Source organism: Chelmon rostratus, chromosome 3, assembly GCF_017976325.1.
Source record: "Chelmon rostratus isolate fCheRos1 chromosome 3, fCheRos1.pri, whole genome shotgun sequence".
NCBI lineage: Eukaryota > Metazoa > Chordata > Actinopteri > Chaetodontiformes > Chaetodontidae > Chelmon > Chelmon rostratus.
In genome coordinates, this window is record NC_055660.1 from 3,451,268 (window position 1) to 3,477,440 (window position 26,173).

At 44.7% G+C, this 26,173-nt stretch overlaps 2 protein-coding genes across 2 annotated transcripts in view; one reads left to right on the forward strand and one right to left on the reverse strand.

The window, feature by feature from the left end:
* The first annotated feature begins 227 nt into the window (after positions 1–227).
* Positions 228–9,746, forward strand: smarca5 (SWI/SNF related, matrix associated, actin dependent regulator of chromatin, subfamily a, member 5). The gene is made up of 24 exons (XM_041933113.1): positions 228–479; positions 1,938–2,066; positions 2,159–2,325; positions 2,422–2,522; positions 2,637–2,737; positions 2,842–3,021; positions 3,687–3,842; positions 3,939–4,070; positions 4,233–4,301; positions 4,650–4,759; positions 4,885–5,111; positions 5,559–5,680; positions 5,783–5,935; positions 6,061–6,193; positions 6,819–6,967; positions 7,055–7,177; positions 7,275–7,382; positions 7,522–7,635; positions 7,746–7,868; positions 7,975–8,107; positions 8,215–8,333; positions 8,528–8,740; positions 8,830–8,940; positions 9,271–9,746. The coding sequence occupies exons 1-24, from the start codon at positions 408–410 to the stop codon at positions 9,334–9,336; spliced, it is 3,111 nt and encodes a 1,036-aa protein (XP_041789047.1). The 5' UTR covers positions 228–407; the 3' UTR covers positions 9,337–9,746.
* A 1,058-nt stretch (positions 9,747–10,804) lies between these two features.
* frem3 (Fras1 related extracellular matrix 3) overlaps positions 10,805–26,173 on the reverse strand; it is a 29,179-nt gene continuing 13,810 nt past the window's right edge. Inside the window, exons 3-24 of the mRNA XM_041933609.1 lie at positions 22,783–22,929; positions 21,760–21,990; positions 21,544–21,669; positions 20,941–21,192; positions 17,082–17,231; positions 16,784–16,993; positions 16,164–16,361; positions 15,914–16,078; positions 15,613–15,795; positions 15,387–15,517; positions 14,773–14,931; positions 14,376–14,679; positions 14,162–14,293; positions 13,729–14,060; positions 13,222–13,414; positions 13,025–13,129; positions 12,592–12,719; positions 12,370–12,504; positions 11,989–12,115; positions 11,685–11,872; positions 11,449–11,595; positions 10,805–11,371 (exon numbers count right to left, since the gene is read on the reverse strand). Of these exons, the coding sequence (XP_041789543.1) occupies positions 10,805–11,371; positions 11,449–11,595; positions 11,685–11,872; positions 11,989–12,115; positions 12,370–12,504; positions 12,592–12,719; positions 13,025–13,129; positions 13,222–13,414; positions 13,729–14,060; positions 14,162–14,293; positions 14,376–14,679; positions 14,773–14,931; positions 15,387–15,517; positions 15,613–15,795; positions 15,914–16,078; positions 16,164–16,361; positions 16,784–16,993; positions 17,082–17,231; positions 20,941–21,192; positions 21,544–21,669; positions 21,760–21,990; positions 22,783–22,929 (4,310 nt within the window). The remainder of the gene's footprint in view (positions 11,372–11,448; positions 11,596–11,684; positions 11,873–11,988; positions 12,116–12,369; positions 12,505–12,591; positions 12,720–13,024; positions 13,130–13,221; positions 13,415–13,728; positions 14,061–14,161; positions 14,294–14,375; positions 14,680–14,772; positions 14,932–15,386; positions 15,518–15,612; positions 15,796–15,913; positions 16,079–16,163; positions 16,362–16,783; positions 16,994–17,081; positions 17,232–20,940; positions 21,193–21,543; positions 21,670–21,759; positions 21,991–22,782; positions 22,930–26,173) is intronic.

Here is a 26,173-nt window from a genome sequence, read left to right on the forward strand (position 1 = left end):
TCGGTAAACAATGCACTACAGTCTGTTTATAGTGCACAATTTCGGCAATGCATTTGTTTCTTTCACTCCGATATTTTAAAAGCATATTTTAAAACAGCTGTGTCAAGGAACCAACGTCACTACAATGAATACGCTATTTTAACCAAAATCCAAAACTTCCAACAGTCGCTGAAGGCAGCATTGTCAAGTCTCGCGATAGAGCGCTGTGAACGCGGGTGCCCGAGAACAATCTTCCTAGCGCGAACGTGCTGCCTGTGACCAACCGGTGTGTCTTTCATTATAAACAACAAGATAGTTGTCATTTATCGTAGGAAAGTTCGGAAAATCTTCAACGTCTCTCATACGGGATCACACAAGGCACCAAGTAGTGGACGATATATCTTAATCGAAGGGGAAAATCGGTGAAAATGTCCGAAAGCGCAAACTGCGTGGAACAGCGGGAAGAGCAGACTGAACTTGAAGAAGCCGGAGGAGCGGAGGTAAGATGGTTTAAAATGGGCATTGTCTTCCTCTCAGCACCGTGTACATCTTTCACGGACCTGTCACATGAGTCTCAGTCTCTGGAGGCTACCCTTCCCTAACTATACCTGTTCCTCAAATTCCCGTGCGATAAACTTTCACTTTGTCAACGTTAATGCGGGCTGTTTGAGCTAGTTAGCTAGCCGCGGCGGTGCTATCATTAGCTCACGACAACAGCAGCTCGGTCCCATCCACTCGGGACTGAAGCTAACGTTACAGCACGCAGCAGCAGCAGCGAGGCTAGCCTGTTTCATAAGAGCTCAGACTACTAGCTTAGCCCCGCTAGCCACTCATCGATTATCACATTAAAAGTCCCAGCGTGCTGTTTGTTTACTCCCGGGCCGGATTCACACAGCGAGTAGCTTGTAACTGTGATCAAGCGTTTAGAAAAACCTCGAAAACAGTCAAGAGCGGCGCCCCTCTCCAGCTGTCCCATCCGCGTCTTTGTTTTCAGTGGGACAGTGAGTGCAGCCATGGCTTCTGTGAGCGAGGAGGGATGCTACTACTGCCCGGCAACTTGGCTCCAGCTACAGTTTGTGTTGAGTTTGGATTAAAATCCTGGAATAAATTGGAAGGGATTTTCAGGTGTGCGTTTTAGCAGTTAAAGATCGGCTGAAACAAACTTAACTGATTTCATGTAAGGAAACAATAGTCACAACAGTAAAAGCAGTAAAGTAGTTGTAAAAGCACACATGCAGAGTATAAATAAGTTACCTTAAAAGATAGAATGCAACACCATGGCCGCCTACTGTACACAAAATAAAGCACGAATAGTCACAAATACAATACATGCTGACATAAATAGTCACAACACATGTACAGAGACAAAAGACAAAAGTAGTGACAAATAAGGAACAAAGAATACATTTTAATGCAAAAATTCCGCTGGAGGGAATCAAACTGGGTGGTTAGAGTGTCTTGTTTTTGCAAATAGCAGTGATAGCAGCATCACATGCACTAAAAACAATCAAATGTTTATTTAATAATGCAAATACAGTGGTGCAGAAGGTTACATACTGTGATTGACTTGCACTTTTATATATTCGTTCATTTCCTCAGTCCAACATACAGATTCATCTATTAGCTAGCTGCTGTAATGACGAGACAAACGAGCAAACTTATTGTTACGTTACGTGCACTTTATATTACTTTACATCTGATTTTTTTGGGGTCAGTTGTTTTGACCCACTAAGATCAGTGGTGATAGCAGCACCCACACTGCAGCGTGAAGGGTCGACCCAGAGTGTTGAAGGTTGGGAGATGTACTCCATGATAGCCAGGAGTTTCTCCATCATGTGTCTCTCTCCCACTTCCTCTGTGGGGAGCTGGCTGTTTTGTTTAGTCTCTTCCTGTCTGCTCTTGTTGGACAAATCAGAGTCACTAAACAAGACTATTTCTGTTTACTTGTTTCTGCCCAGGAGAAATCTGATTCTTCAGATGCTGGAAAAGAGTCATCCTCAGATGCCGGGCCTGATGGACAAGATGCATCCTCCTCCTCCTCATCGTCCAAAACTAAAGATTCCACTCCGGGGTATGAGGAGAAAGTGGTAAGCACACTTTTTGTATAACTTCCATTACATGGCTCACTGCTTTGTTCTTGGACAAATATGTTAACAAGTGTGTCTTCCTGTGTATGTAGCAAACAGACCGGACCAACAGATTTGAGTACCTGTTGAAGCAAACAGAGTTGTTTGCTCATTTCATCCAACCAGCCGCACAGAAGACCCCCACCTCCCCGCTGAAGATGAAGCCTGGACGCCCTCGCATCAAGAAAGACGAGAAGCAGAACCTGCTGTCTGCCGGAGAGTGAGTACACATCCGCGTAATATAGATTTTTAAAATTTATTAATTGTATTTATTGGCTGATTGTGATTATGACATACTGTTTTTTTCTTTTGTCAGTAATCGCCATCGCCGCACAGAGCAAGAGGAGGACGAAGAGCTTCTGAACGAGAGCACCAAGACTACTAATGTGTGCACTCGCTTTGATGATTCTCCGTCCTGTAAGCAATGACTTGTTTTTATTTAAGCTTGAGAGGAAGACATTTGGCAAATATATATGATAAGAAGAGGCGATCATTATGAGTTGTGTGTTTTTTGTATTTTGTCTCATCTAGATGTCAAAACAGGAAAAATGAGGGACTATCAGGTCCGTGGTCTGAACTGGCTCATCTCTTTGTATGAGAATGGCATCAACGGCATCCTCGCTGATGAAATGGTCGGTACTTCCAGTCAAAACTGTTTTCTCTATAATTGAAGGAGAGTGAAAAATATTTGCCATATTGTTGTGTTTACATGTACTGCTCCATCTCACACATACAGGGTTTGGGGAAGACTCTGCAGACTATTTCCCTGTTGGGTTATATGAAGCACTACAGAAACATCCCTGGTCCCCACATGGTGCTGGTGCCCAAGTCCACCCTCTACAACTGGATGAATGAGTTCAAGAGATGGGTGCCTTCACTCCGTGCAGTCTGCCTGATTGGAGACAGAGATCAGAGGGTAGGCTGTGTTACAATATTATGTCCAAAAAGCCAAATTTAATTCTATTGTGTAATGCTTCCCCTTTTGCTTGATCTTAATGTCCTCATCTGATATTAAGATGCCATACATCATCTTAGGATTCATCGTTTTCACTTTGCAAGTCAGATTGTTTTGTGCAGAAGCAGCACTTTTGATCACATCGGTTGTCTGGCTGCAAGAGTACAAGTAGAAGTGTGATTGAGTTTGGTTTGGGTCTAATGATATGGACCGAAACCAGAATAACTGATGCAGATTTATTCCAAGTTACACCAGATTGGCTTCCAGCATTATTTATCGACACTTCGGATCATTTGATTTGTTTCACTGTTGGGTTATAGAGAGTACTGGATGTATGTAGTATAAATCTCAGCAAAAACTGTGTGTTAAGTAATGGATTTTACGGACTCCACTGTATGTGTGGAAGTAAGAAAGGGGAACGAGGTTTGAGGGGACCTCAGCATGCAGATTCTTTTTGAGTTAGATGATCTGTGTGTACTGAGTGCTACAGCCAACTTTTGCTTCTCTGATGAATTTATTTGGTATTTGTTTATCCAGAACTATTCTTACTGAGACTAATGAGAACATTAGCAATGTGATACTCTTCAGAGAAATTTAAGCTACGTATTGCCTGTTCAAACTTTCAGACTGCCCTCATCAGAGATGTGCTGCTGCCTGGAGAGTGGGATGTGTGTGTCACATCCTATGAGATGCTCATCATTGAAAAGGCGGTTTTCAAGAAGTTCAACTGGAGATACCTGGTCATTGACGAAGCCCACAGGATCAAGAATGAAAAGTCAAAGGTGAGACAGCTGCTGAAGTAAAATAGATGTTTATACATGTCAGAACCACTCAGTGTTTTTCCTAATGGAGCAAAAATGCCTTTTTGTTTCCCATAGCTGTCAGAAATCGTGCGAGAATTTAAGACCACCAATCGCTTGTTGCTGACTGGAACACCCCTGCAAAATAACCTCCACGAGCTGTGGGCTCTGCTCAACTTCCTGCTGCCTGATGTCTTCAACTCATCAGAGGTAAGAATTGGCTGGAAATGCACATTATCAGCAGGGAATTTCTCTAGAAGGCAAACCCACTTTGAGAGCTGGACTCCGCAGTTGTACTGATGTGGTTCTCATCTGTTGTTTTGAAGAAAAAGTTTCTGTATTCTGATACTTATTACATTTCTTTCTCAATAGGACTTTGATTCCTGGTTTGACACAAACAACTGCTTGGGTGATCAGAAGTTGGTCGAACGTCTTCACACGGTATGTATTGAATGTTCCTCATGTCAGCTTCTGACTGATCTTTGGACTGTTTAAAGTAGCTTCTAAAGACAGATTTTTATAGGCAAGCCTTCTCATAGATCTCCATTCTGGGGTCCTTTTTTTATTGTTGTTGTTTTTATTGTCTGGTCTGTCTCTCATTGTGCTGTGTTTTAGATTGTGTTGTATTTTTTTTCATTTTTACCTTGTCGTGTGCACGAAGCACACAACTGTGTGTTTTAAAAAGTGCCGTGTAAATAAAGCTTTACTGACTCACTCATTCTAAATCTAAGGCTGTGTTGGGGTCCTGATGGGGTTAAAAACTCTTTTGACTTGCCGTTTTTCGTGTAGGTTCTGCGCCCTTTCTTGCTTCGTCGTATAAAAGCTGACGTAGAGAAGACTCTGCTCCCGAAAAAAGAGATCAAGATGTATGTGGGCCTGAGTAAGATGCAGCGAGAGTGGTAAGCATCCTCAGTAAAATGAATCCTACGCTTCTGTCTTCTGCACATCTTGAAATGGCCTGGATACTGACGGTAGCTGGTTGTACACTAGTTTTTTAATATGAACTCATGTCACAACTCATCAGGTACACGAAGATTCTGATGAAGGACATTGACATTCTGAACTCAGCGGGGAAGATGGACAAGATGCGTCTGCTGAACGTTCTCATGCAGCTGAGGAAATGCTGCAACCACCCGTACCTGTTCGACGGAGCCGAGCCCGGTCCCCCTTACACGACTGACCTCCACCTGGTGGTGAACAGCGGCAAGATGGTGGTGCTGGACAAGCTGCTGCCCAAGATGAAGGAGCAGGGTACGTAGATGGGCATGCTGTATTTTCAGCAGAATGTATTGTAATTACAGAATAGATAATCAATATTCAGTCTAACAAAACACCTGATGTGTTTTTCATTCATTCGTTGTGGAGGAAGTACTCAGATTCTTTACGTACGTAAAAGTGCCAATAGAATTATCTTAAAATATCTTAATGTAATGTTTTAGTACTAGTTATGTGGTAAAATGTCCCCTGTGACTGAAATAATGTGAGAAAAGACACAATATGAGCGGATTACAGGGGAGTTAAGTGGCATAAAATGTGTTCTAGTGTCTGTTTCATTTTTGACATAACTTAAATGAGACAGAATGGTGGGAAACACATCAGTAGTACATCTAATACATTCACATAGTCGAGCAGTTCAAACAGTTAAAATACTGTGTGAAAGGACCGCATTTCACTGATGCTAATGTCTTCTCTTTCCAGGTTCTCGAGTGCTCATCTTCAGTCAGATGACCAGGATGCTGGACATCTTGGAGGACTACTGCATGTGGAGGAACTATGGCTACTGTCGCCTGGATGGCCAGACGCCGCACGAGGAGAGACAGGTGTGGTGCTGATTTAGGTCCATCGATCTGTTTTTTCTCAGGAAACCTGAGATGAGTTTAGCTAAATCAGTTTGATTTTCATGTATGTTTGTGTGTTTTCAGATCTCCATCAACGCATACAACGAACCCAACAGCTCTAAATTCATCTTCATGTTGAGCACCAGAGCTGGAGGACTGGGTATCAACCTGGCTACGGCAGACGTGGTCATCCTGTACGACTCAGACTGGAACCCTCAAGTCGACCTCCAGGCCATGGTTAGTCCTGTGGAGACCTTGTGTGGACTTACAGGATCTGATATTTACTTTCTCTAACTGAGTGTGGGTGCTGTCTCACTTTTAGGGTACTTGACCAGTTTTTCTTCTCTTTTTTTTAATTTCAGGACCGAGCTCACAGAATCGGTCAGCAGAAGCAGGTACGCGTCTTTCGTTTCATCACTGAAAACACAGTGGAGGAGAGGATTGTGGAGAGGGCAGAGATGAAACTGCGCCTGGACTCCATTGTCATCCAGCAAGGTAACCGATCTCCCCTTTTACAACCCAGACTCCAGAAAACTCGGGACGCTGTGATACGCATAAGTAAAAACAATGCAGTCATTTCCGAACAGGCTGTGTTTTTAACAACAGTTTCACAAAGTGTTCCTGAATCCATGTAGTAACATTATTTATCCAATCATGTGTTCACAAAGTGTTGAACCGCGCTCCATCCTCGCTGTCTTTCCAGGATGATTCATACTCAATCATAATACTATCACCTGTTAGCAATCAACCTGTTTACCTGTGGGATGATCCAAACAGGTGTTTTTGGAGCGTTCCACATCTTTCCCAGTCTTTAGTTGCTCCTGTCACAACTTGTTTGAAACATGTTGCTGCATCAGATTTAGAATAAGCAGATATTTACAAAAATCAATGAAGCTGATGAGGTCAAACATTAAGTACGTTGTTTTTGTGCTGTTTCCAGTTGAGTTTATGTCAGAAAAGATGTTATGGAGTTATTTTTCGGAGTCTGGGTTGTGCTACTAGCCTTAATTCAAGTGTTTGGACAGAATGGATCTATGAGAACTTTAAGATTGGTACATTACAGAAAATACCAATAGGAGATGTGAGTAAGCCACTAAGTTACCTGTTTTTTGTTTAACAGGAAGACTTGTGGATCCAAGTGCAAACAAGCTGGGCAAGGACGAGATGCTGTCCATCATCCGTCACGGCGCCACACATGTGTTCGCTTCCAAAGAGAGCGAGATCACAGATGATGACATTGATGCGATCCTGGAGAGAGGTGAAAGGAAGGTGAGTCTGGATGCATGCGAGAGGATCATTGGATGGTGTGTTCTTGTGTCTAGTTTTTAATCTCAATTTCATTTTGTCATCTTCCAGACTATGGAGATGAAGGAGAAGCTGTCTTCACTGGGTGAGAGCTCTCTGAGAAACTTCACCATGGACACAGAGAACAGCAGTGTGTACACGTTTGAGGGGGAAGATTATAGAGAGAAGAAAAAGGTAAAGAGGCGAACGTCATCAGTGTTCAATAACCTGATTCCAACAGCCCCAGCCGTTGAGTCCTTACCTCATCTAACCCTCTTGCTTTTTCATTCAGGTCATTACCAACTGGATCGAGCCACCCAAGAGAGAAAGGAAAGCCAATTACGCTGTGGATGCCTACTTCAGAGAGGCTCTGAGAGTCAGTGAGCCCAAAGCACCCAAGGTAGGGACGGATCACTCTGTAATGACCCTCACAATACAAGGCGTTAATGCAACACATGTGTAATTACATTGTCCTGAAGATGGACGACAAGCTATCCTGTTGATGGCGTAACATTTGTTTGTTCGGCTCCATTTCCCAGGCTCCTCGCCCTCCCAAGCAGCCAAATGTGCAGGACTTCCAGTTCTTCCCTCCACGGCTTTTTGAGCTTCTAGAAAAAGAAATTCTGTTCTACAGAAAGACCATCGGCTACAAGGTACAAAGATGGTTTTTCACGTGAGAAATAAATTATTTGTCTAATTCTGGTTGGAGAAGGAATGTCTTAAAGAAATGTCTCTGAGTCAGTCTGTGGCTGCGTCTCTTTAGGTTCCCCGTAATCCAGACATGCCAAATTCAGCCCAGCTCCAGAAAGAAGAGCAGGCTAAGATCGACGAGGCTGAGGCTCTCACAGAGGAGGAACTGGAGGAGAAGGAGAACCTCCTGCAACAGGTGCCGATTACCCTCGCTAAACACAATCAGTTTATGGCCGATGTCCTCTTAGTCAAAATCAAATGTTCGATCGAGCGTATTTTGATCAAGTGTATCTCTGTTGCAGGGATTTACTATTTGGAACAAACGTGACTTCAACCAGTTCATCAAAGCCAACGAGAAGTGGGGAAGAGATGATATTGAGAACATTGCCAGAGAAGTCGAGGGAAAAACTCCAGAGGAAGTCATGGAATATTCCGGTAATGACTCATATTTTTAGGCAGAATCCAAACTTTTCACTTTTTTTTCTTTTTTTTCTTTTTTTTTTACATATTTAGTGAATTCCTGTGTGTGTTTGTTCCTCCAGCTGTGTTCTGGGAGCGCTGTAATGAGCTGCAGGATATCGAGAAGATCATGGCCCAGATAGAGAGAGGAGAGGCCAGGATCCAGAGGAGGATTAGCATTAAGAAAGCACTGGACTCAAAGGTAGCTGACTGTCTGCTATTTGGCTGTTCATTTCTCGTTTAAACAACCTAATTGGCTTTATCTCATGAGCCTTGTGTTGAACACTTTAACTCTGAATCTTGCTCTGATCTCTTAAATATCGCTTCATCATCACGTTGTTCGCCCTTCTTGATTCATTAAAGTTCCCTCAACGTGTTTCTCTTCTCCTCGCCCAGATCGGTCGCTACAAGGCTCCCTTCCATCAGCTGCGGATCTCCTATGGCACCAACAAAGGCAAGAACTACACCGAGGAGGAGGACCGCTTCCTCATCTGCATGCTTCACAAGCTGGGCTTCGACAAGGAGAGCGTGTACGACGAGCTGCGCCAGTGCATCCGCAACTCGCCTCAGTTCCGCTTCGACTGGTTCCTCAAGTCCAGGACTGCCATGGTGCGTTTTGACTTCTTTGGGCCATTTCTGACCTTTTTCTTCACTTTGTCAAAAATGTAAAAGAACGTTTGATGTGTGTGTGTTTGTAGGAGCTCCAGAGGCGATGTAACACCCTGATCACACTGATAGAGAGAGAGAACATGGAGCTGGAGGAGAGAGAGAAGGCTGAGAAGAAGAAACGGGGCCCAAAGACTGGCTCAGTAAGTTACAAATCCAGCTCTTATCTCAGAAAGCAAGCCACTTGTTTATCGGTGCTGACTGAGTTGTTCAAACTCAAAGTAGTTGAGCTCCAGAACAATAATTTTATGGCGAGAAATAAAAAGTTTTAAGTAAAATGCTGAATTAAAGATTAAAAATCTGACCAGGCCTCCAGTGAAACGTTTGGTCCTGGATATTTCTGTCCTCTTGGAAACTTTTTCAAAAACTACCAATCCACTGCTGAGGTTTGCTAACTCAGCCCCGTGTTTGTCTGGCAGGCATTGAGTTTTTGCCTGTGAAGCCTTTTCTAATAATGTCCTCCTCTTATCCAGGCCCAGAAACGGAAGTCAGAGGGAACTGCAGATGGTCGTGGCCGCAGGAAAAAGCTCAAGTTGTGAAGCTGTTCACACTTTGAATCTACTGCACAGCGTCAGAATTGGAGAGCGGCAGCCAGCTCCGCTATCATTAGTCCTAGTGTCTGTGTTTGCTCTGCAGGTTGTGATGGTGTACCGTGTAAAACCCTCTGATGGACTGATGTCGTGGTATTAGGTTTTAGGAAGTGCTCCTTTACAAGCCTGTCTTGTCGTCACTTACCGAAACACTGCAGCTGTGCTGGTTTAGTTTTGTTTGCTAGTCTTTTTTTTTTTTTTTTACTAGTATTAACTTGAAAGAAATGTATTTATGCCTGTTGGTTGTACCACATTCCATTGCTTGAAACAATATGTACCCTTTTTATTTTTAAGAAAACATTTGTTCTTTTATCTTCCTATGTGAAGTAGAAAATGTCTTTTTGAACATCACAATAAAGTTCCCCTTTTCTAAAAATGTGTGCACTCTGATAAATAAGACACTGATTCAAAAAAGGACATTTATATTTGGCAATTGAAGTTTACATACATCCAAACTCTTGAACTGACAAAAAATGAATATGCCATAAAAGTCTACTAACAATTGGCACAATACAATATACTGTCACCTGTAGAATAATTAATTATAACTTTTATGCTGCACTTTTTTTTTCAGGACTTGATTAACAAACCAGAAAGACATATAGTTCATAATTTTTCAAGTTTCACCAGGGTGTAATAATACCTTTTTTCCATAGTCCTACATTGTTATGTACAAAGTTTTGTATCTGATTTCAGCCACATTGACCTGAAAAGTTAGAAAAAAATTTCTCAGCAGACTAAACTGACATTTACAATCCCTTTCAATGACACCATATTGGTATTGTTACTCGGCAGTGGGCAGGTATACTGCAGGCTTTTTCAAGCACAACAGTGACATCTACACTAAAAAATTCATTAATCACATTATCATTCATTAAGGTCAGCTTTAACTAACATTCAATTCATTTGGCTCTAGTCTCCACAAAACAAAAGAATGAACACAGTGAATTACAGTAATAAAAAAACTTGGTAAACTACTTACTTTTAAAAGGAGGAACATAGAAAATTATTTTCTTTAATGAAATTTAAACTTGTGAAATAATTGCTAAATTGGGCTTTTCATGCATTTGCAAACATTGGATAAAGCGGGATATTTTACAACTTGGCAACCAATGAAGCAGGTGAATCATTTAAAAGAGGCTTCAACATACATCCATGATTAAAAATAGGTTGCAACATCAGAAACCTACAGTACATTACAGCAAGAACTAACCATGAGCAGAGATCAATAAGCCTCTGAAAGCTTTGGTGCATTCTTTGCACGTACGCTCCAAACACTGACATATTGTGCTGTCCACAGGTTGTACTGGGCTCTATTCAGTGCTACAAGAGTTGGGCTTTGAAGGCACAATGGTGGAGGAGACTATCACAGTCTTTTTCTTAGGGGGCGGGGGTTTTAGGTGGAGGGGGTCCACATCTAGACCTCAGAGCTGTCTGAGCTGCTCCACATGCTCGCTGGCTGGCTGTAGCCGCTGTAGGCAGAAGAAGAGGAGGTGGTGTAAGGGGGGAGCTGGGTCTTCTTTTCCCTCTTCTTGCGCCGCAGCAGCAGAATCACAATGGTGGCGATGAGGCAGATGAGGAGGATCAGACCTGCCAGGCCCACTAGCATGGGCAAGGTGGAGGAGTCAGCCGGCTCTCTGCCAGAACTCTCCAGCAGGGGGCGCTCCAGGATGGGGTCACGGTTGGGGGACCAGGGCTGGCGCTGGCTGACCAGCATGCGGTCCGCTCGGTCCAGAGCGATGTGCTGGATGTTGGTGCCCCGGTTGTTGTCGACACCTATGTCCTGGGTAAGAGGAGGGTTGGAGAAAGTAGGGGCGGCACGGCGGTGGCGGTGAGCGGCCATGTTGGCGGTCTTTGGCTGCTCAACAGAGGACATGCTGTGATGCAGGTACTCCACACTGCGCTTGCCAATGTTGCGGTTGGCATTTTCTCGGGAGCGAACAGTGTAAATAGTGTGAATGAACCATTCTCGACCAGCAGCCACCTGCAGGAGAAACACACTTATTTCTAAATGTGTTCATGCAAAACATGAAAATACTGTATTATGAGAATCATGCAGACCTGGAAAAGTGGGGATGAGGAGAGTGTGAAGCCATCTGATCCTGGTTGTCTAATCAAAGGCAGACCTCCAGGTGTGTCTTGAGCCAGTGTGGCCTTAAACGCAACATCACCAAACGCTACAGCTTGAGTCTCTGGCTGGGCCTTGTCCTGCACACCGACACACACAGAAATCAGAGATGACGTCTTCTTCTGGCTTCCACAGCACACTAACATTCACTGGATTCATTGTGTCTTACCAGGATCTTGAATCTGTAAAGCAAAGAGGGAGCATCTGCCAGGCAGCCATACTCCTTGTTGGTGGGGTTGTACTTGGGAACGTAGCCATCTGCTCCAGTGCAGAGGAAGACTTTCTCAATGCTGCAGGAGAAGGAGTCGCCCAGGTTCTGCACTGGGTCCACCATCACACGACCGTAGATAGTGGATCCTGATGCAAAATACAGATGAAATGATAAGTGAGGCTATGACATGGGATTCTCACAGGGTTAATGATCCTCAGCTGTGATGTTTACTAAAATCCATTAGGGGGCAGTGTTGTAGTACCGTCAGAAAAAGCAGCATCCGTCCCTTCTCCAAAGCCCATGGAGCCGTCAGACAACCACAACTCCTTCTTGGACAGCAGGAACATCTGAGTGTTGAGGCTGAACTCTGCTGCAACTGGGTCACTCACCTGGAGCACACAACGAGGGTTAGCACATACAGAACAGAGTCAAATAAATGTTGTATTCGTAAACACAGAGAATCTATAATGAGGCTTTCATGAAAATAATCTTCCTCAGCTGGATGATTCTGATTTGTTTTCGAGAAATTCAAACTTTTAACAAGCGTAACTGCCCAGGGATCAGTTAAATCTTATTTTAATTGATTGTTTTAATTGATTTATTGTCTGTGTTCTTGCATTGGACCTGATTGAACTGGACTAACCTGCTGGAAGCGAATGTCCATGTCAAACGTCAGCGGCTCTCTTGGGTGGCAGACAGGAGGGATGCTGAACTCCCCATTGGGTGATGCGATGCAGGGGGTCATCTTCACTGTGTAGGTCCCAGAGTAGTCCCGCACCTAGAGGTCACACAGAAGCGAAGCTAAGACAAGACGTTTGCGGTCGTTTCACCACAGCTGGCAGGTATTGACTGCATCTGGACTCACAGCAAAGTCTGAGACAAAACTCCACTGCTGCATGGGCTGGTTGTACGTTGGCTCAGTCCTGACCAGGGACAGACTGAACGTGAGTCCAGGGTGGTCAGCACACATCACCATGGACGACACGCTGGTTCCTGAAAACAATCGCATATGATCGTAAATCTTCAAAGCTGTTAAACTACCTTTTTATTTAGAGAGTGACCTCCTGCATTGGTTGTGTCACTTGCTTCCTAACTGTAAACACTGCAGGGTCATTCTGACATTTGCTGAAATGACCTCAGGCGCTTTCACACAGGAAGGACCCCTAAAGTGGAGCTCCAGAAATAGATGAAGAGAGGATATGGGTGACAGGGTAATCCAATAGGAGGTCGCTGTATAGTATGACCACATTGGATAGATTTAGAGGATGTGTGTGTGTGCATAGGCGCCACTCTCTTACCTGGATGAGACATAACAAACTGTCCCCTGAAGCGAGCCTCTGTCTTGAAATTGACCACCAGTCGTCCCTCCTCGTTTATACGCATACTGGTTGGGTACATGGCTCCTATGAGAACAGGGGACAAAGTTTTACAGTGCTTCACACGTGGACTTCAATTCTTTCCCCTTCTGTAACCACCAGCAGGGAGCAGCACATACCTTGTAGCTCAGCCTCAGGTGGGCTGCCGATGCCGTCCTGCCACAGAATGGCAGTATCGTACACAAAGGTGAGTTTGAGCTCTGACAGCAGGTCAAAGTGCTGCCAGCCACCCACAGCCACTGGAGAGTGGAAGACGTAGGACACAAACAGAGGAACGCGCAGGGTGACGTAGGACTGGACCAGGTTCAGCACCTAAATAAGAGATAAAGTTTAAAGGTTTAAAGGCCTGATAAACACCAGAAAGCTTGGTGGCTACTTGCTGGGCGAGCTAACCTAGCCAACATGCTAATGCTATCATTAACTATAGCTCACATAGCTTCTTTCTATTTTCTTTTAAATTACAGAGACCATGTTTTATACAGTCTATGACTCCAGAGTCTATGACAGAGGAGGTCAAATAAAAGCGGATGGTGCAACACAGCTAATGGGCTACAATAGCGTCCACTATTTTGGACTCTCACAGTAAAGACATTATGCAATATATTGATTGTGTCTGTGTGTCCGACCTGTCCGTCTGTGCCTATAGAGCCTCCGCAGTCATTCAGCAGCTCTGACATGTCGTAGTAGCTGGTGAACTCCCAGAGGCAGGCCTCCAAGTTGAGGTTCCTGTAGAAGCGCAGAGAGTTGGCGGAGCGCATAACTGTGCTGTACTGGTAGGGTGAAGTCTCGCCAATGATTTCAGGGTTCTTGGTTGCGTCGGTGATGAAGCCATGGCCAGTTTGGATCTCGTTAAAGTCCAGCAAGTTGGAGCAGCGATGGTTGCCCACACGTGTGCCGTCTGGGCTCAGGGTGAGCTCGAAGTTGGACAGGGGTCTTGTGGAGATCACTGGCAACATGCCTGTTGAGAGCGAAAAGCTTGTTAAATTTCTGGTTGTTTGTCCAGATTACTAGACAGCAATGACTATAGATCAATGGTTGCAACAAATGTTTACTGCCCACCATCCATGTGAGGCATGTTGACAGTCAATTTAATGAGGTTGGGGAAGTCCGGGTCATCTGGGCCGGTGTAGCGGATCTTAGCAGAGAAGGGTTCCGCTCCAACGGTGCCTTGGACACGAGGCTGACACATACCTGCAAGAGTTAAAAGTCAGTTAAACTAATGAACTCTGTACTGAGCATAAATTTGCGGCCGTCCCTTTAGCGCTGCGCTCACCCTCCTCCTTGCTAATCACGACAATGGGGCTGGACAGCTCCAGGCCGGCATCTCCATTGGCATTGAAGGCTCTTGCTGCACACTGGACCCTTGAACCGGCCTGGAAGTAGATCGAATCCAACGTGATGGACTTGGTGTTGGTGAAGAAAGTATTAGTGTCCACCTCCCTCATGGGGCTGGTCACTCCATCGGACCCGGTGGGGGCGCTGACCAGCCAGCGATATTGAGTGAGAGTGTCGTTGATGTTCTCCGCAGAGCAGATGGACCCAGTTTTGTCGAAGTCGTGGTACTTCGGGTTGCAAGCCTGCAAGAGGTGACAAGACAGAGGGCAACTGACAAATCAAAGAAATCCAGAGGTTTGTGTTGCGCTCACAAGCAGCAGGAGCGTTAAACTCACCGTCACACACACGACAGGGTACCCATTGGGCGGGTGAGGCTTGTCTTTGGTTTTAGCTGTGTCGTCATACATGAGCAGGGAAACCACCTGGGGCACGGCAGGGAAGGTAACATCTGCCACACTGTCCATCTCCTCAATGTACACAATGGCCTTGTTCATCTAGGAGGAAGAGGAAGGGTAACGTTAGCTGGATGTCATGTCGGTGATGTGTACATGAAGTACTTTTTCTGGATGCCTTGGATCAAGACAAATCTGTATGTATAAAGTCCTTTTCACCTTTCCTCCACAGATTTCCTTCTGCAGTATCTTCCTCAAAATGTGGTAGAATTTGAGTAGAACGTCCCAGTTCTGTTTATAGATTTGTCTACTGTTTGGCTCTGCTGGGACATTCCCATCAGCATCTCATTCCAGTGAGAAAAGCTTTTTATAAGACTCTGTGGTTCAGGCGTGCTGACAGCAATGCCAGCTGCTGCCTGGCTATTTTAACACAGGCTGACATGACAGGGCGCATGCTCACGTGTGTCGATATGCAGCACCGTACGTGTGCACAGTACGATCTGCCGCCGGTTTATATTTGTTTGTGCGAATGTGCCGTGTGGCCTTTTGTGTGTCACCTGAATTTCAGCCACCATGTTGTCATCCGGCTTCATGTGTACAGTGAAGGCCTCTCTCATCTCTCTTTGGCCGTCATAGAGGATCTCAATCTCCACAAAGTGTTCCTTCTCGCCCTCCTTGAACTCAACGTCTTAGACACACAAACAGTGCAGTGAGAAAAGATGAAAACGTACGCATCACAGGCACTGTGCAGGCTACTGTGCAGCCACTAAATCAGGCTCTCACCCTCTGACAGCGGGTTGTAGTCCTCTCCGGAGGTTGCCGAGCCGTCCTTGGTGTGCACTCTCACCACTGAGACCTTTGAGGTGTCTCCAACACGCAGAATAGGAATCTTCACTATAGCTATGTCACCTTTGACCTGAGGTTCACGTACACTGTACTTGATCTCAGAGAAGCGGATGATGGGCTCTAGAACAGGAAGTAAATTTTAATTAAACATGAGCCAAAGTTATTTGTAATATTTTGGCTTTGTGTGTTTCAACATTTCACAGTCATTTAAATTTATGTACATTGGTGAAGTACATACTGTCTTTCTCGTCTGTGACCACGACCAGCGCCTCCTTCTGCTCCCCGATAGACGCTCCATAGGGAGACTTGCTCTTTGGAGTTCCCAGGACGAGGCGGAACTCCTCATCCTCCTCATGGACGGAGTCGTCCATCAGGCTAACCACACACGGCTTCTCAGTTTCACCTGGAGAGAAGTGGTTTGCATGCTCAGGGGAAGTGCTGCAGGATGTGGAGGAACAGAGAGATTAGGCAGGAGAGGGAGGTCTCACCTGGTAGGAAAGTGATGATCGACGCGTCAGTATTGGGTCTTTCACTGTAGTCCATCATGACCTGAGCAGAGCCTTGGCGAGTGTAACAGCGCACCGTGGACCTGAGGTTAATGTCTCCACTGCGGTACACTATGGCTGTCACCTCCCCGTCAGACTCGTCCACCTTGTAGCTTCCTTCTTTAAACTGAACCTTCGGCACTGCAACGGCAGCAACCAACGTGTTATGAGAGGGTCTCACTGCGTTTGAGTGAAGCTAGTGATGAACTTTGTCTTTGATACTTTATGTCAACCCTTCAGCTCCGTTTTAGCATTTATACGCAGTATATAAACAATAAAAAAAATGGTTTATAGCACAGCATCATGTCACTGTCAGCAGGTATAAGGACATTTTTAAGTATTTGTCAAATACAAGTTTAACAGTTAATACATGCTACAAAAGCAACTTTAGAGCCATACGAGGACATTTAACCAGGATATTATTATAAATGTATTTTCAAATATCCTGGTATTTTCTTAAAAAAACTGCCAACAATCACAGAACTTGACTCCCATCATCTCATGTAATGTTACTGAAGGCGTGGACCTACTATACATCATACTGTTTACGGTTTGACACTTACGGTCAGTGAATGTATCATTGATGGTGATGATGGTCTTGCTTGGTTCTCCCAGCACAGCATTCATGGGCATCCGTAACACGAGGTCAAAGGTCTCAGGCCCCTCCAGCTCGGGCTGACCCAGATCATCCAGGATGGTCACTCTAAACGTCTGCATTGTCACTCCAGGAGCAAAGTCTAAGTTGCGACTGATGCCGACGTAGTCTAGTCCAGCTGCCAGAAGGAGAGGAAACCATGAACTAACGCTGTGATGAAAAATCATGACTAAACGCCGTTGATTTGGTCGGACTGCTGATTTTACCTTCTGCAGAGACGGGATCGCTCTTCCTGGAGCGGACAGTGACAGTAGCTGTCTTGGACAGGTCAGTCCCTGTCCTCCAGACCTTCACCTCAACGTAGCCTGAACTCTCATCCACGACGTACTCAGGTTCCCCAAAATACAGCGAGGGCTCTGTGGGACAGGACAGAACGTCAGTACCTTTTTAATGAAATAATCACACTGAGCTAGCTGCCATATCAGCCCATGAACTGCATTTACTGTCATGATATTTTGCCATAATCTGCTTTTCATCAGTTTTGCTGCTTGAAGGAACAAAAGTCTCTTGTTAGAAGGACAGAGCAGCATAAGCTTTTAATCCGTCCTGGACATTTGGATGTTTGTGGTGCGTTTCTGGGTATATTCAAACAACCTATTTTGCAGGTTTGCGATCAGGTTCAGGGACAAATTTTCATGAATAGCCAAGCAAACTCCCTCATTTATGACTCAGCACAGGAAGAAAGTTGTCATTCCTCTTATCCCGCTCTCCCTCAACCCTCCTCCCCCCACTTATCTAAATCCAGACAGCTCTGTCTGAACTCAACGCCAAAGGGCTGAGGATACACCTGAAGAGTGGGGTGTGTGCTTGTGTGTGCACAAGTGAAGGGATGTTCCCAGTTTGCGATGATAGAGGAGCTGATAAGCAGTATGGCGAGGGTTTGGCAGAGACAGAGAGGCAACCATCCACTTTGCAAAGGCAGAGGGCAAGAATTCAGACCCCTGGAACACATTGTCAATTCATCTCTCCTCACTTCTGTATAAAGTGTGTTTTCATCACCGTCTGTCCAGCCAGTGCTCTTAGAGATCAACTGATAGAGGTGCAAATTCAGGCCTAAAGCTTTTTAAACTAAGGCAGAAAAGAAAATTAAAGGTGCCCTTTATAAAGGGTTTAGAATAGTAATTAGTAAAAATAACTACTAGCTGTATTAATGCTTAGAAACGATTTATTAATGCTTTATAGATCTGCTACAATCCATCAACAAGAACACTGGGGGTGCCAGGTTGTGAAAAATCTTTGTTTTGGTTAATAATGCAGAATTAAATGCAGTTAATCTATTAATAAATGCTCAAGGTTTCTCATTTCTAATCCACAGTTCTACATGATAAAAAGTCATTAACAAAATATGTTTGCAATGAGCCATCCTGACGAATCTTGATGAATTAAAGAGCTAAAAGGCAACAGCAAGTGTGTTTAAGCAAGGGATTTTTTTACTACTTGTAAACCCCCAAATTGTCCACATTAATAACTTTTAACAAATTTTCAATGATAAGTTTTCAAAGTTTATTAGTTACAGCTTATAAACCTCTTATAAAGGGGCTGCCAGGGATGAAATCCTAAAGTTGAGAACAACTTTTTTTTAATAAAGTGGGAATATGTAACTTTTGAAAGAAGACATAAAAAGTTGAATTCATGAGAAATAAACTTGTCCTGGCCAAACTCAAAACACTCTGAGGTTTTGCCGCTGCAGCCTAACTTGGTCTGGTAGGACCACCTGTAGCGTATTGTGGCTAATGTTAGCTTATGTTAGCAAACCCAAGATTTTGCTGTGCAACTCACATTATTTAGTGATTTTAGTGATCATATACAATACAATTAACACAGTATTCACAATATATAAATGGACGACATCTGGCAATGGTGACTTTACCATTTAGTCTATTTAAACGTTGTGTCAAAGTGTTATTTGATGAATGTGATGAAGACCACAGGCTAAAACACATCAGTTCTCACAATGAAGCTGCTCTCAATTATTGGTGCTTGAGCAGAATTTGTTGATCGTGGGTTCATCTAGAAGTTGACTGATGCTGCAACAGTCAACTGATGCTGGAGGAAGGATCTCTGGCACACTTTCAATGCCTTTCAGCCTCCAAGCCAGCTATTTAGTACCAGCGGGGATGAGAAGGGGGGCTGTATGAGAGGAATGAGTGCCAACATGGCAACCTTAAAGATCAGTGGGAGGAAGAGCCAGATAAATACAGTAACAATGGAGGCTCAATGCTGGCGAGAGTCCAAACCCACAAGTTTACTCAGGCAGGCAGATGGTTTTACACACACACACACACACACACACACACACACAGATTTATGGTGGGGTGTTACTTCAGGACCCACCAAGAAGTACACCACAATAGAGGTTTACACTGAGGAGTCCTCTCTTGTCTCTTCACATGTCTGGGAATGCACGCTGATTATTTATACATAAAGTTCAATTGTGCTCCTTTTCCAAGTGGTTTGGTTGGGATGCTTCCTCCGTGAGCAGGTCTGTCACTGCAACAAGCAAGTCCAGGGAATCAGCCCCGGTGAAAGGCTGGAGATAAACAGCAGGAATGTGAGGAAGGCAAAATGACTAAATGAGTCTGCTATTACTGGTCAAAACAGAAAGACATGAAGGGTCTTAAAGATTTGAAGAATTTGAGGGCTACAATTTGTCAAATTTGTTAAGACATTTTCTTTGACTGATCAAATCAAACCAGACATATTTGTGATTTATAGCTTTAACAAAAAGCATTCCTTCTAGTCTAATATCTGTAACATAAACAGCCCCGAACACCACCGAACAGGGGAAGGAGTAAAAACATGCCAGTCATTTGGATTCCCTGCATAATAGCCCCTCTCTCTCCACCACCTGCCTTTTGGTCCCTGCAAACAAAGGGATGCCCTCTGTTTCCCCCAAGCTCCCCTGAATGCCGATGAGGACGGAGGTCGCTCAAGGAGCACAGTGAGGTTTAAAGCCCTTTTATCTGTCACACAGGCTACAGTGTAGCATAACATCCACCGAGACCACCGTTCTCCCCCTCAACACCTGTCTATTGTTCTCTTGTTTCGTACACTCAGACAGGCAGATAGAGGCAGGCAGCGTACGGTGGATAAATGAAGAAGAGTGTGGAAACAAAGCAGCCAGATTCAGGCCCAGGAAGGAGAAGATACTGAAGATACTGTCAAGCCATTAAGACAAGTTCAGTATCCACAGCTTTTTGCTTTGGCGAGTGTTGTTAGTGAGCAGCCTCTGCACCTTTGGTTTGACATACCAAAATATCAAAGTAGAGAATCAAAGAGGCACTGAGCAACAGGATCATCCACACCTGCCAGCATGACTTTCGGCAGGACTGTGACCACAGCTCACATTCTCAGAAAAAACCTGTGAATCCAAGTCGTAGGCCACAGAAAGAAACAGCTTTGACAGAACTGGGAGCTCCATGCTCCCAAAAAGTGACCTTTTTATGAAAAATGGCTCAATTTCAAAAGCAGTCAGAGCAGAACACGAAAGAAACTCTGCGAAATAAAATGCAGACGGACAAACTCTGCATCATTTTTGGTGATATTGTCCCATGTGTGCTTTAAAAACTTCAATAAATCTTTTCCCTCAAGCAGCAGGCGAGGATCTTTCAGCTGTCTTTGAGCAGTAAGACCTGAACCAGAATCACACCCAGACCTGTCTGCCAACACTAACATTCAGAGTCACAGAAATCAGTTTAGTAAAAATATGATTTGGCAAATATCAATACTCTTCCCTGAAGTTGCAATGTTGCATAAAAAAATCCGTATTTGATCATAAATTAGCTTATTGCTCGCTTGCCTGGTCTGGTTGGCATCTATCTAGACATTGCATGATAAGACAAGATGCATTTCTTCCACCTATCTATCTATCTATCTATCTATCTATCTATCTATCTATCTATCTATCTATCTATCTATCTATCTATCTATCTATCTATCTATCGATCTATCTATCTATCGATCTATCTATCTATCTATCTATCTCCTAAACTGACCCCACAGAGACACCCACACTCTGTTAGCAGTATTGGTGATGAATGACTCAGTTTTACAGGCTCCACTCACCATCGTCGCTGTCTGCCAAGATGGTGACCTTGGCGGTTGGGAAGTTGGTGCCCACCTGGCCTCCCATGGGCATGCTGAGGCTGACGTTGAAGCTCTCTTCCTCCTCATACAGGGAGTCATCGATGATGATGACGCGACAGAGCTTCTCTCGCTCGTCCTTGTCAAAGCGCAGCACGCTGGTGTGGTCCTCAGGTCGGGTGATGTAATCGGAGTAGGACAGCACGGTGCTGGGTATGGTGCCAGTGGCCGTCGCTGAGGAATTATGGGAACAGGGAGAGGACGGGAGATTAAGTTCGAAACGTCAGTTATTCCTGTGGGGGTGTGCGCAGCAGGAAGTCGTAGGATTCAAAAGGGAAAAGGCAAAACAATACATACACATAGATAAAAAAGAAAAGAAATAGTACGTGGAAATAATAATAAAGACAATGAGGTACAAAATCGCACGACTTTCTCAGTATGCTATAATATAAGACGACAGTAAAAAATGGATGCATAAGCAGAAGCAGGTTATTGCACTCCTACATTTGCTGTTACCTACATTGAAATTAGCATTCATTGAAAGTTTTGCCCCCCCCTTTCCTTTGAAAGACAGGTTCAACTCACCTTGCTGAGTGTAACAGACGACCATGAGCTCCTGGCTGGCGTCTCCTGAACGTCGCACCGGCACCAGCAGCTCCCCAACGTCCTCCTCAATCTTGAACTCTGCCTGAGGAATGAAGACAGTCGATTCTGTTTTGGAAAGAGAAAGACGGGTGACGGTGAGTAATGAGGCAATAGCTCTGAATTGAAAAGGCTGTGTTTGTTTTAAAAGATTCCTACCATCTCCCGGATCCACAATCTCCACTGTTGCTGTGTCGGGAAACTCCAGCACAGCCATGACTGGGTCTGACAGCTGAATCTCAAAGGTCTCCGAGGTCTCAAACTCCTGGTCTGTGAAGATCTTCACCTTCCAGGTTGCAGTAGTCTGGCCGGGGTTGAACTGGACCTGCTTCTGGGCTTTGCCACGGAAGTCTTTGTCCTTCTCAGCGGTTCCATCCTTGGTGGCAATACCTGAGAGAGAGGGAGGTAAAAGGAGGCCGAACTGATTATTTTAGGCCAGTGTTTCAGCATTCAAATCCCAGTATTCAAACCACAGAAATCGACAACTGCTTGGATACAATCTGCATCTGTAATGTTATTTAAAGGTGTGTTCCATTGTTTCCGTTCTTGCATCTTCAAAGATAGAAGTGCACACGGCGAGAATGTGTTGCTGTAAATCTGCTGCATGCAGATGTCTGACGCAGCCCAGCAGACCAGAATGTTGACATTTCCTCGTGACCTTTACAAGGAAAGGTTATATGTGCTCTCAATCACACCTTCCTTCAGACAAGAGGGGAAATGGAGCACCGGTCAAACAAGAACACAAAAGATTCGCACCTTTAGGGACACCACATTGTTATTAGTGTTGTGTCGATTTTAAATTTGACTCAGTTTAACTGTGGGAACAAACCGAAGACTTTCCTGCAGCTTAATGTGAATCTGCATAGATTTTAAATGAGACGTGTGGTGTTGATGTTTTATAGCGGGGCTGCCCTTTGAAATGGCACATAAATAACAGTCTAAGGGACCATAATTCTTTGTTAAATTGTCAGTTTAATAAGGCCAAGTTGTGTCATCCTTCATATAAATTCATTGCCGACAGGAACGGAAACACCACAAATTCTGATGCCGACTCTGAATCTAGTTATTAGTCATTAAGTTACAAAACATAAAGTTGATCCATTAAGTTTGAAATCCAACAAAAAGCATCCATTCTGAAGTTCACATGTGACAGATGCTAAACAAACGGCCGTCAACACTTACTGACAAAGGAGGTTTCCCCCAGGTAGCCTCTGCGTTTCAGTGTCACCTCCAGGAATTTGGCGTCCTCATCCACTAAATAGTATTCCCTCTCCAGAGAGATCCAGGCCCAGTTGAGCCGGAATGGCTGCGGCTTTAGCTTGTTTCCACCTAAAAGAGGAAAAAAAAAAGCTTATTCCACCAGTCATTTATTTGGACGCCTTTCTCCGCTGCACAGTACAATGAGGAAACAATCTATTTAGTTCATGTTCGGAGCCACTGAGGCACAAAAACTGCAGTCTGCTCTGGGCTCAAGGATAAAAGGAATCAAAGGGGCATTTTAATTTTGGAAGGGAAACATGATAACTTAATGCCAGGGCTTCCCTAAACCTCACTACACTGAGCCTCAAGGAGAGTCGCTTCTCATTTCCTCTGATTCTCCTCCACCTGTACCTGATGCTCCTTCACCCTCTCCACCCTCAACAGAGAACGCACAAACACACACGTCCGACATCTGCTTTTGGAAAAAATCTGTGATAGTATAATGTCTTTAATGAAGCTGGCCTCTTGTAAATCCGCCTCACCCCGTCATGTTCACGCTCTGCTGCTCTCCCTCTCCAACAAGGTGGAGGTTTAAGTGTGAGAAGAGTGTTTCCAGGGTAGAGAGAGCAACGAGGCTTCGTTTTGCTCCAAAGGGTGACTGCAAAGAGACTATTAACCTCTCTTAAACTAATATAACCTCATTTTACCACAGCCTTTTGTCTGACAAACTCATTCTCACATGTTCTGTACATATTATTAGCTTTAAATCATTCAATCTGGGCCTTCAGCACCTAATGACTTTGATTTAGTACGTCTTTATCATGTGTGAAAGAGGCCGACACATCTGAACAAAACACTCTACACAGAGTCACCTGCCGCTGATCCACAACTTTAGACCCAATCCTGTCCTTAATCCATACTATCTCATGACTCACGTAATCCCTCAAACTGTCAGCTCAGTTTTGGTTACTGACGCGATACTGGCTGCTTCAGAGATATTTAAGATTATAGGTTCTGCTACATAATCTGAATGTTTTTTTAACAACAGCGGCCAAAGTCCCAAATGTCTTCTCCTTCAGTGAGACGAGCCTGCTGACCTGTGACTTTTGATGTGAAATGGGTCAAGCTCAGCAGGTTCTTTAGATCAGGGAAGTTAGAGGGCTGCCTCTCTTTAGTCTTGCACGGCCGGTCACGCCGACAGCAGCCCTGTTGACCTAACTCCGCTAAAGACGCTTAGAGGAACAGGGGAATTTCACCGGGTCAGAAGAAACTGCAGTTTGAGAGGACAGCAGCGTGTTTCTAAAAGCTAATCACGTTTAATTTGGTGTGATGCATGTCTCAGAAATTCTAAACACAGAGGTGAACATAACGTCGTGTCTGTCAAAATAGCGTGGGGGGGGGGAAGTGTACAGAGAACAATGGAAAGGAGCGTCTGCCTATCCACACAATAAACCAGCATTGAGCTCAGTTTCGCCTCAGTGAGGAAGAAAGAGGCTGCAGTCTTTATGCTATGTGGCGGGTGAGAATGAAAACACTGGGGGGTTGAGTGTGGGTATTCAGGATGGGAAGGGGGCCACTTCCTCAAACCCACATGTCAACACTGAAGCCAAACCTGGCCGAGTCAAACGGGACGACCTGCGTCGTGGCATTCAGATGGAACTGATAGCAACAAGTGGATTTTCTGGGACAGTGACAGTAAACATGGAGGCCCTTTTCAATCTCTCCTCATAAACAGACCGAAGACGGCTGCAGGCAGTGGCGTGCACAGACTTTTTGAAGGGCAGGGGCGAAAAGGAAAAAAAGGGCACATATAGCGCATCCTCGCCACTGAAGAGGGCACTTTAGCACGCGTTTTGGCTCCCAGGGGGCACTTTAGCACGCATTTTGGCTCCCAGGGGGCACTTTAGCGCGTGTTTTGGCATCTAAGAGGGCACTTTAGCACGTGTTTTGGCTCCCAAGAGGGCACTATAGCACGCGTTTTGGCATCCAAGAGGGCACTTTAGAGCGCGTTTTGGAGTCCAAGAGGGCACTTTAGCGCGTGTTTTGGCTCCCAGGGGGCACTTTTGCACGCGTTTTGGAGTCCAAGAGGGCACTATAGAGGGTGTTTTGGCTCCCAGGGGGCACTTAAGCACACATTTTGGCGTCCAAGAGGGCACTTTAGAGCACGTTTTGGAGTCCAAGAGGGCACTTTAGCGCGTGTTTTGGCTCCCAGGGGGCACTTTAGCACGCGTTTTGGAGTCCAAGAGGGCACTTTAGAGGGTGTTTTGGCTCCCAGGGGGCACTGTAGCGCGTGTTTTGGCTCCCAAGAGGGCACTTTAGCACACGTTTTGGAGTCCAAGAGGGCACTTTAGTGCGCATTTTGGCTCCCAGGGGCCACTTTAGCGCGTGTTTTGGCTCCCAAGAGGGCACTTTAGCACGTGTTTTGGAGTCCAGGAGGGCACCTGTAGGGCGTTTTTTAAAAAAAATCGCAGTGCCTCTAATGCTATCTGCCATCCTCCACACACAGAAGGACACAAGAATGCCTGGTTAAAGGCAGGCAACATGGAGCAGCAGAGCCCAGTGGGTGCAGCTACCCTCGACCACGCTCCACGCTCAGGTTTCCAACAGTCATGGCTAAAAATACAGGAAACACGTATCATGTCTGCTTTTGCACACCCCAAATTCCCCAAAGTGTTTATACAGTACATGCTTAAAATGATAAATTTAGAGTGACTTTCTCATATCCTATGCACAGCAACTGTTCTGGTACATGTACGTAAACCTCTGACCGATCAGACTTTCGCTCAATCTGCACTGCTTCTCATGTCATGAAGGGATAACCGGCTTAAGAAAACTCCTTGTTGAGGCCTGATGTCCGTCTTTGACAAACTTCAATTATCAGGTTGTTTCTGTGCTGGAGAAAGTGTGTCCTGGCAGACGGCCTTATTTGGAGCTGATACGAGGTAAAGCTTAGTCAGTGGCTATCATCACGGATTATCAAATGAACACGACCGAGACAAAAAGCTGCCTCTGGCATCGAGCAATCAGGCAGCTTTAGGTTTCTGCATCGCCACAAGGGCTGAAACAATGGAGGTTTTATGAATGAGACAAGAACGCTGCTATTACACGGGCAATTTATAGACTGTACATTGTGCTGAATAACAACCTTAAGAGACCTTTTAAGAAGTTAACTGATATTTATCTAATGATGTATTTTTGTTCTATGACTAGATTTCAAACTACTTTTAGAATATTATGTCAAAAATATTGTCACAAATTCATAAACACTGATCATATTTACTCACATAGTTAACCTGAGAGACAGTGTGGTTAAAAAAGAAAAACTTAGGAATGACCAAATGGAGAAAGTGTTACCTGATATGTGAACCAGGGG

What these genes read in the sequence shown, in the direction of transcription:
- smarca5 (XM_041933113.1), top strand. Translation starts at nt 408, where the DNA reads ATGTCCGAAAGCGCAAACTGCGTGGAACAGCGGGAAGAGCAGACTGAA. An exon ending in AACCTGCTGTCTGCCGGAGA is followed by an intron (nt 2,326 to 2,421) that starts GTGAGTACACAT and finishes TTCTTTTGTCAG; the next exon opens with TAATCGCCATCGCCGCACAG. An exon ending in CTTTGATGATTCTCCGTCCT is followed by an intron (nt 2,523 to 2,636) that starts GTAAGCAATGAC and finishes TGTCTCATCTAG; the next exon opens with ATGTCAAAACAGGAAAAATG.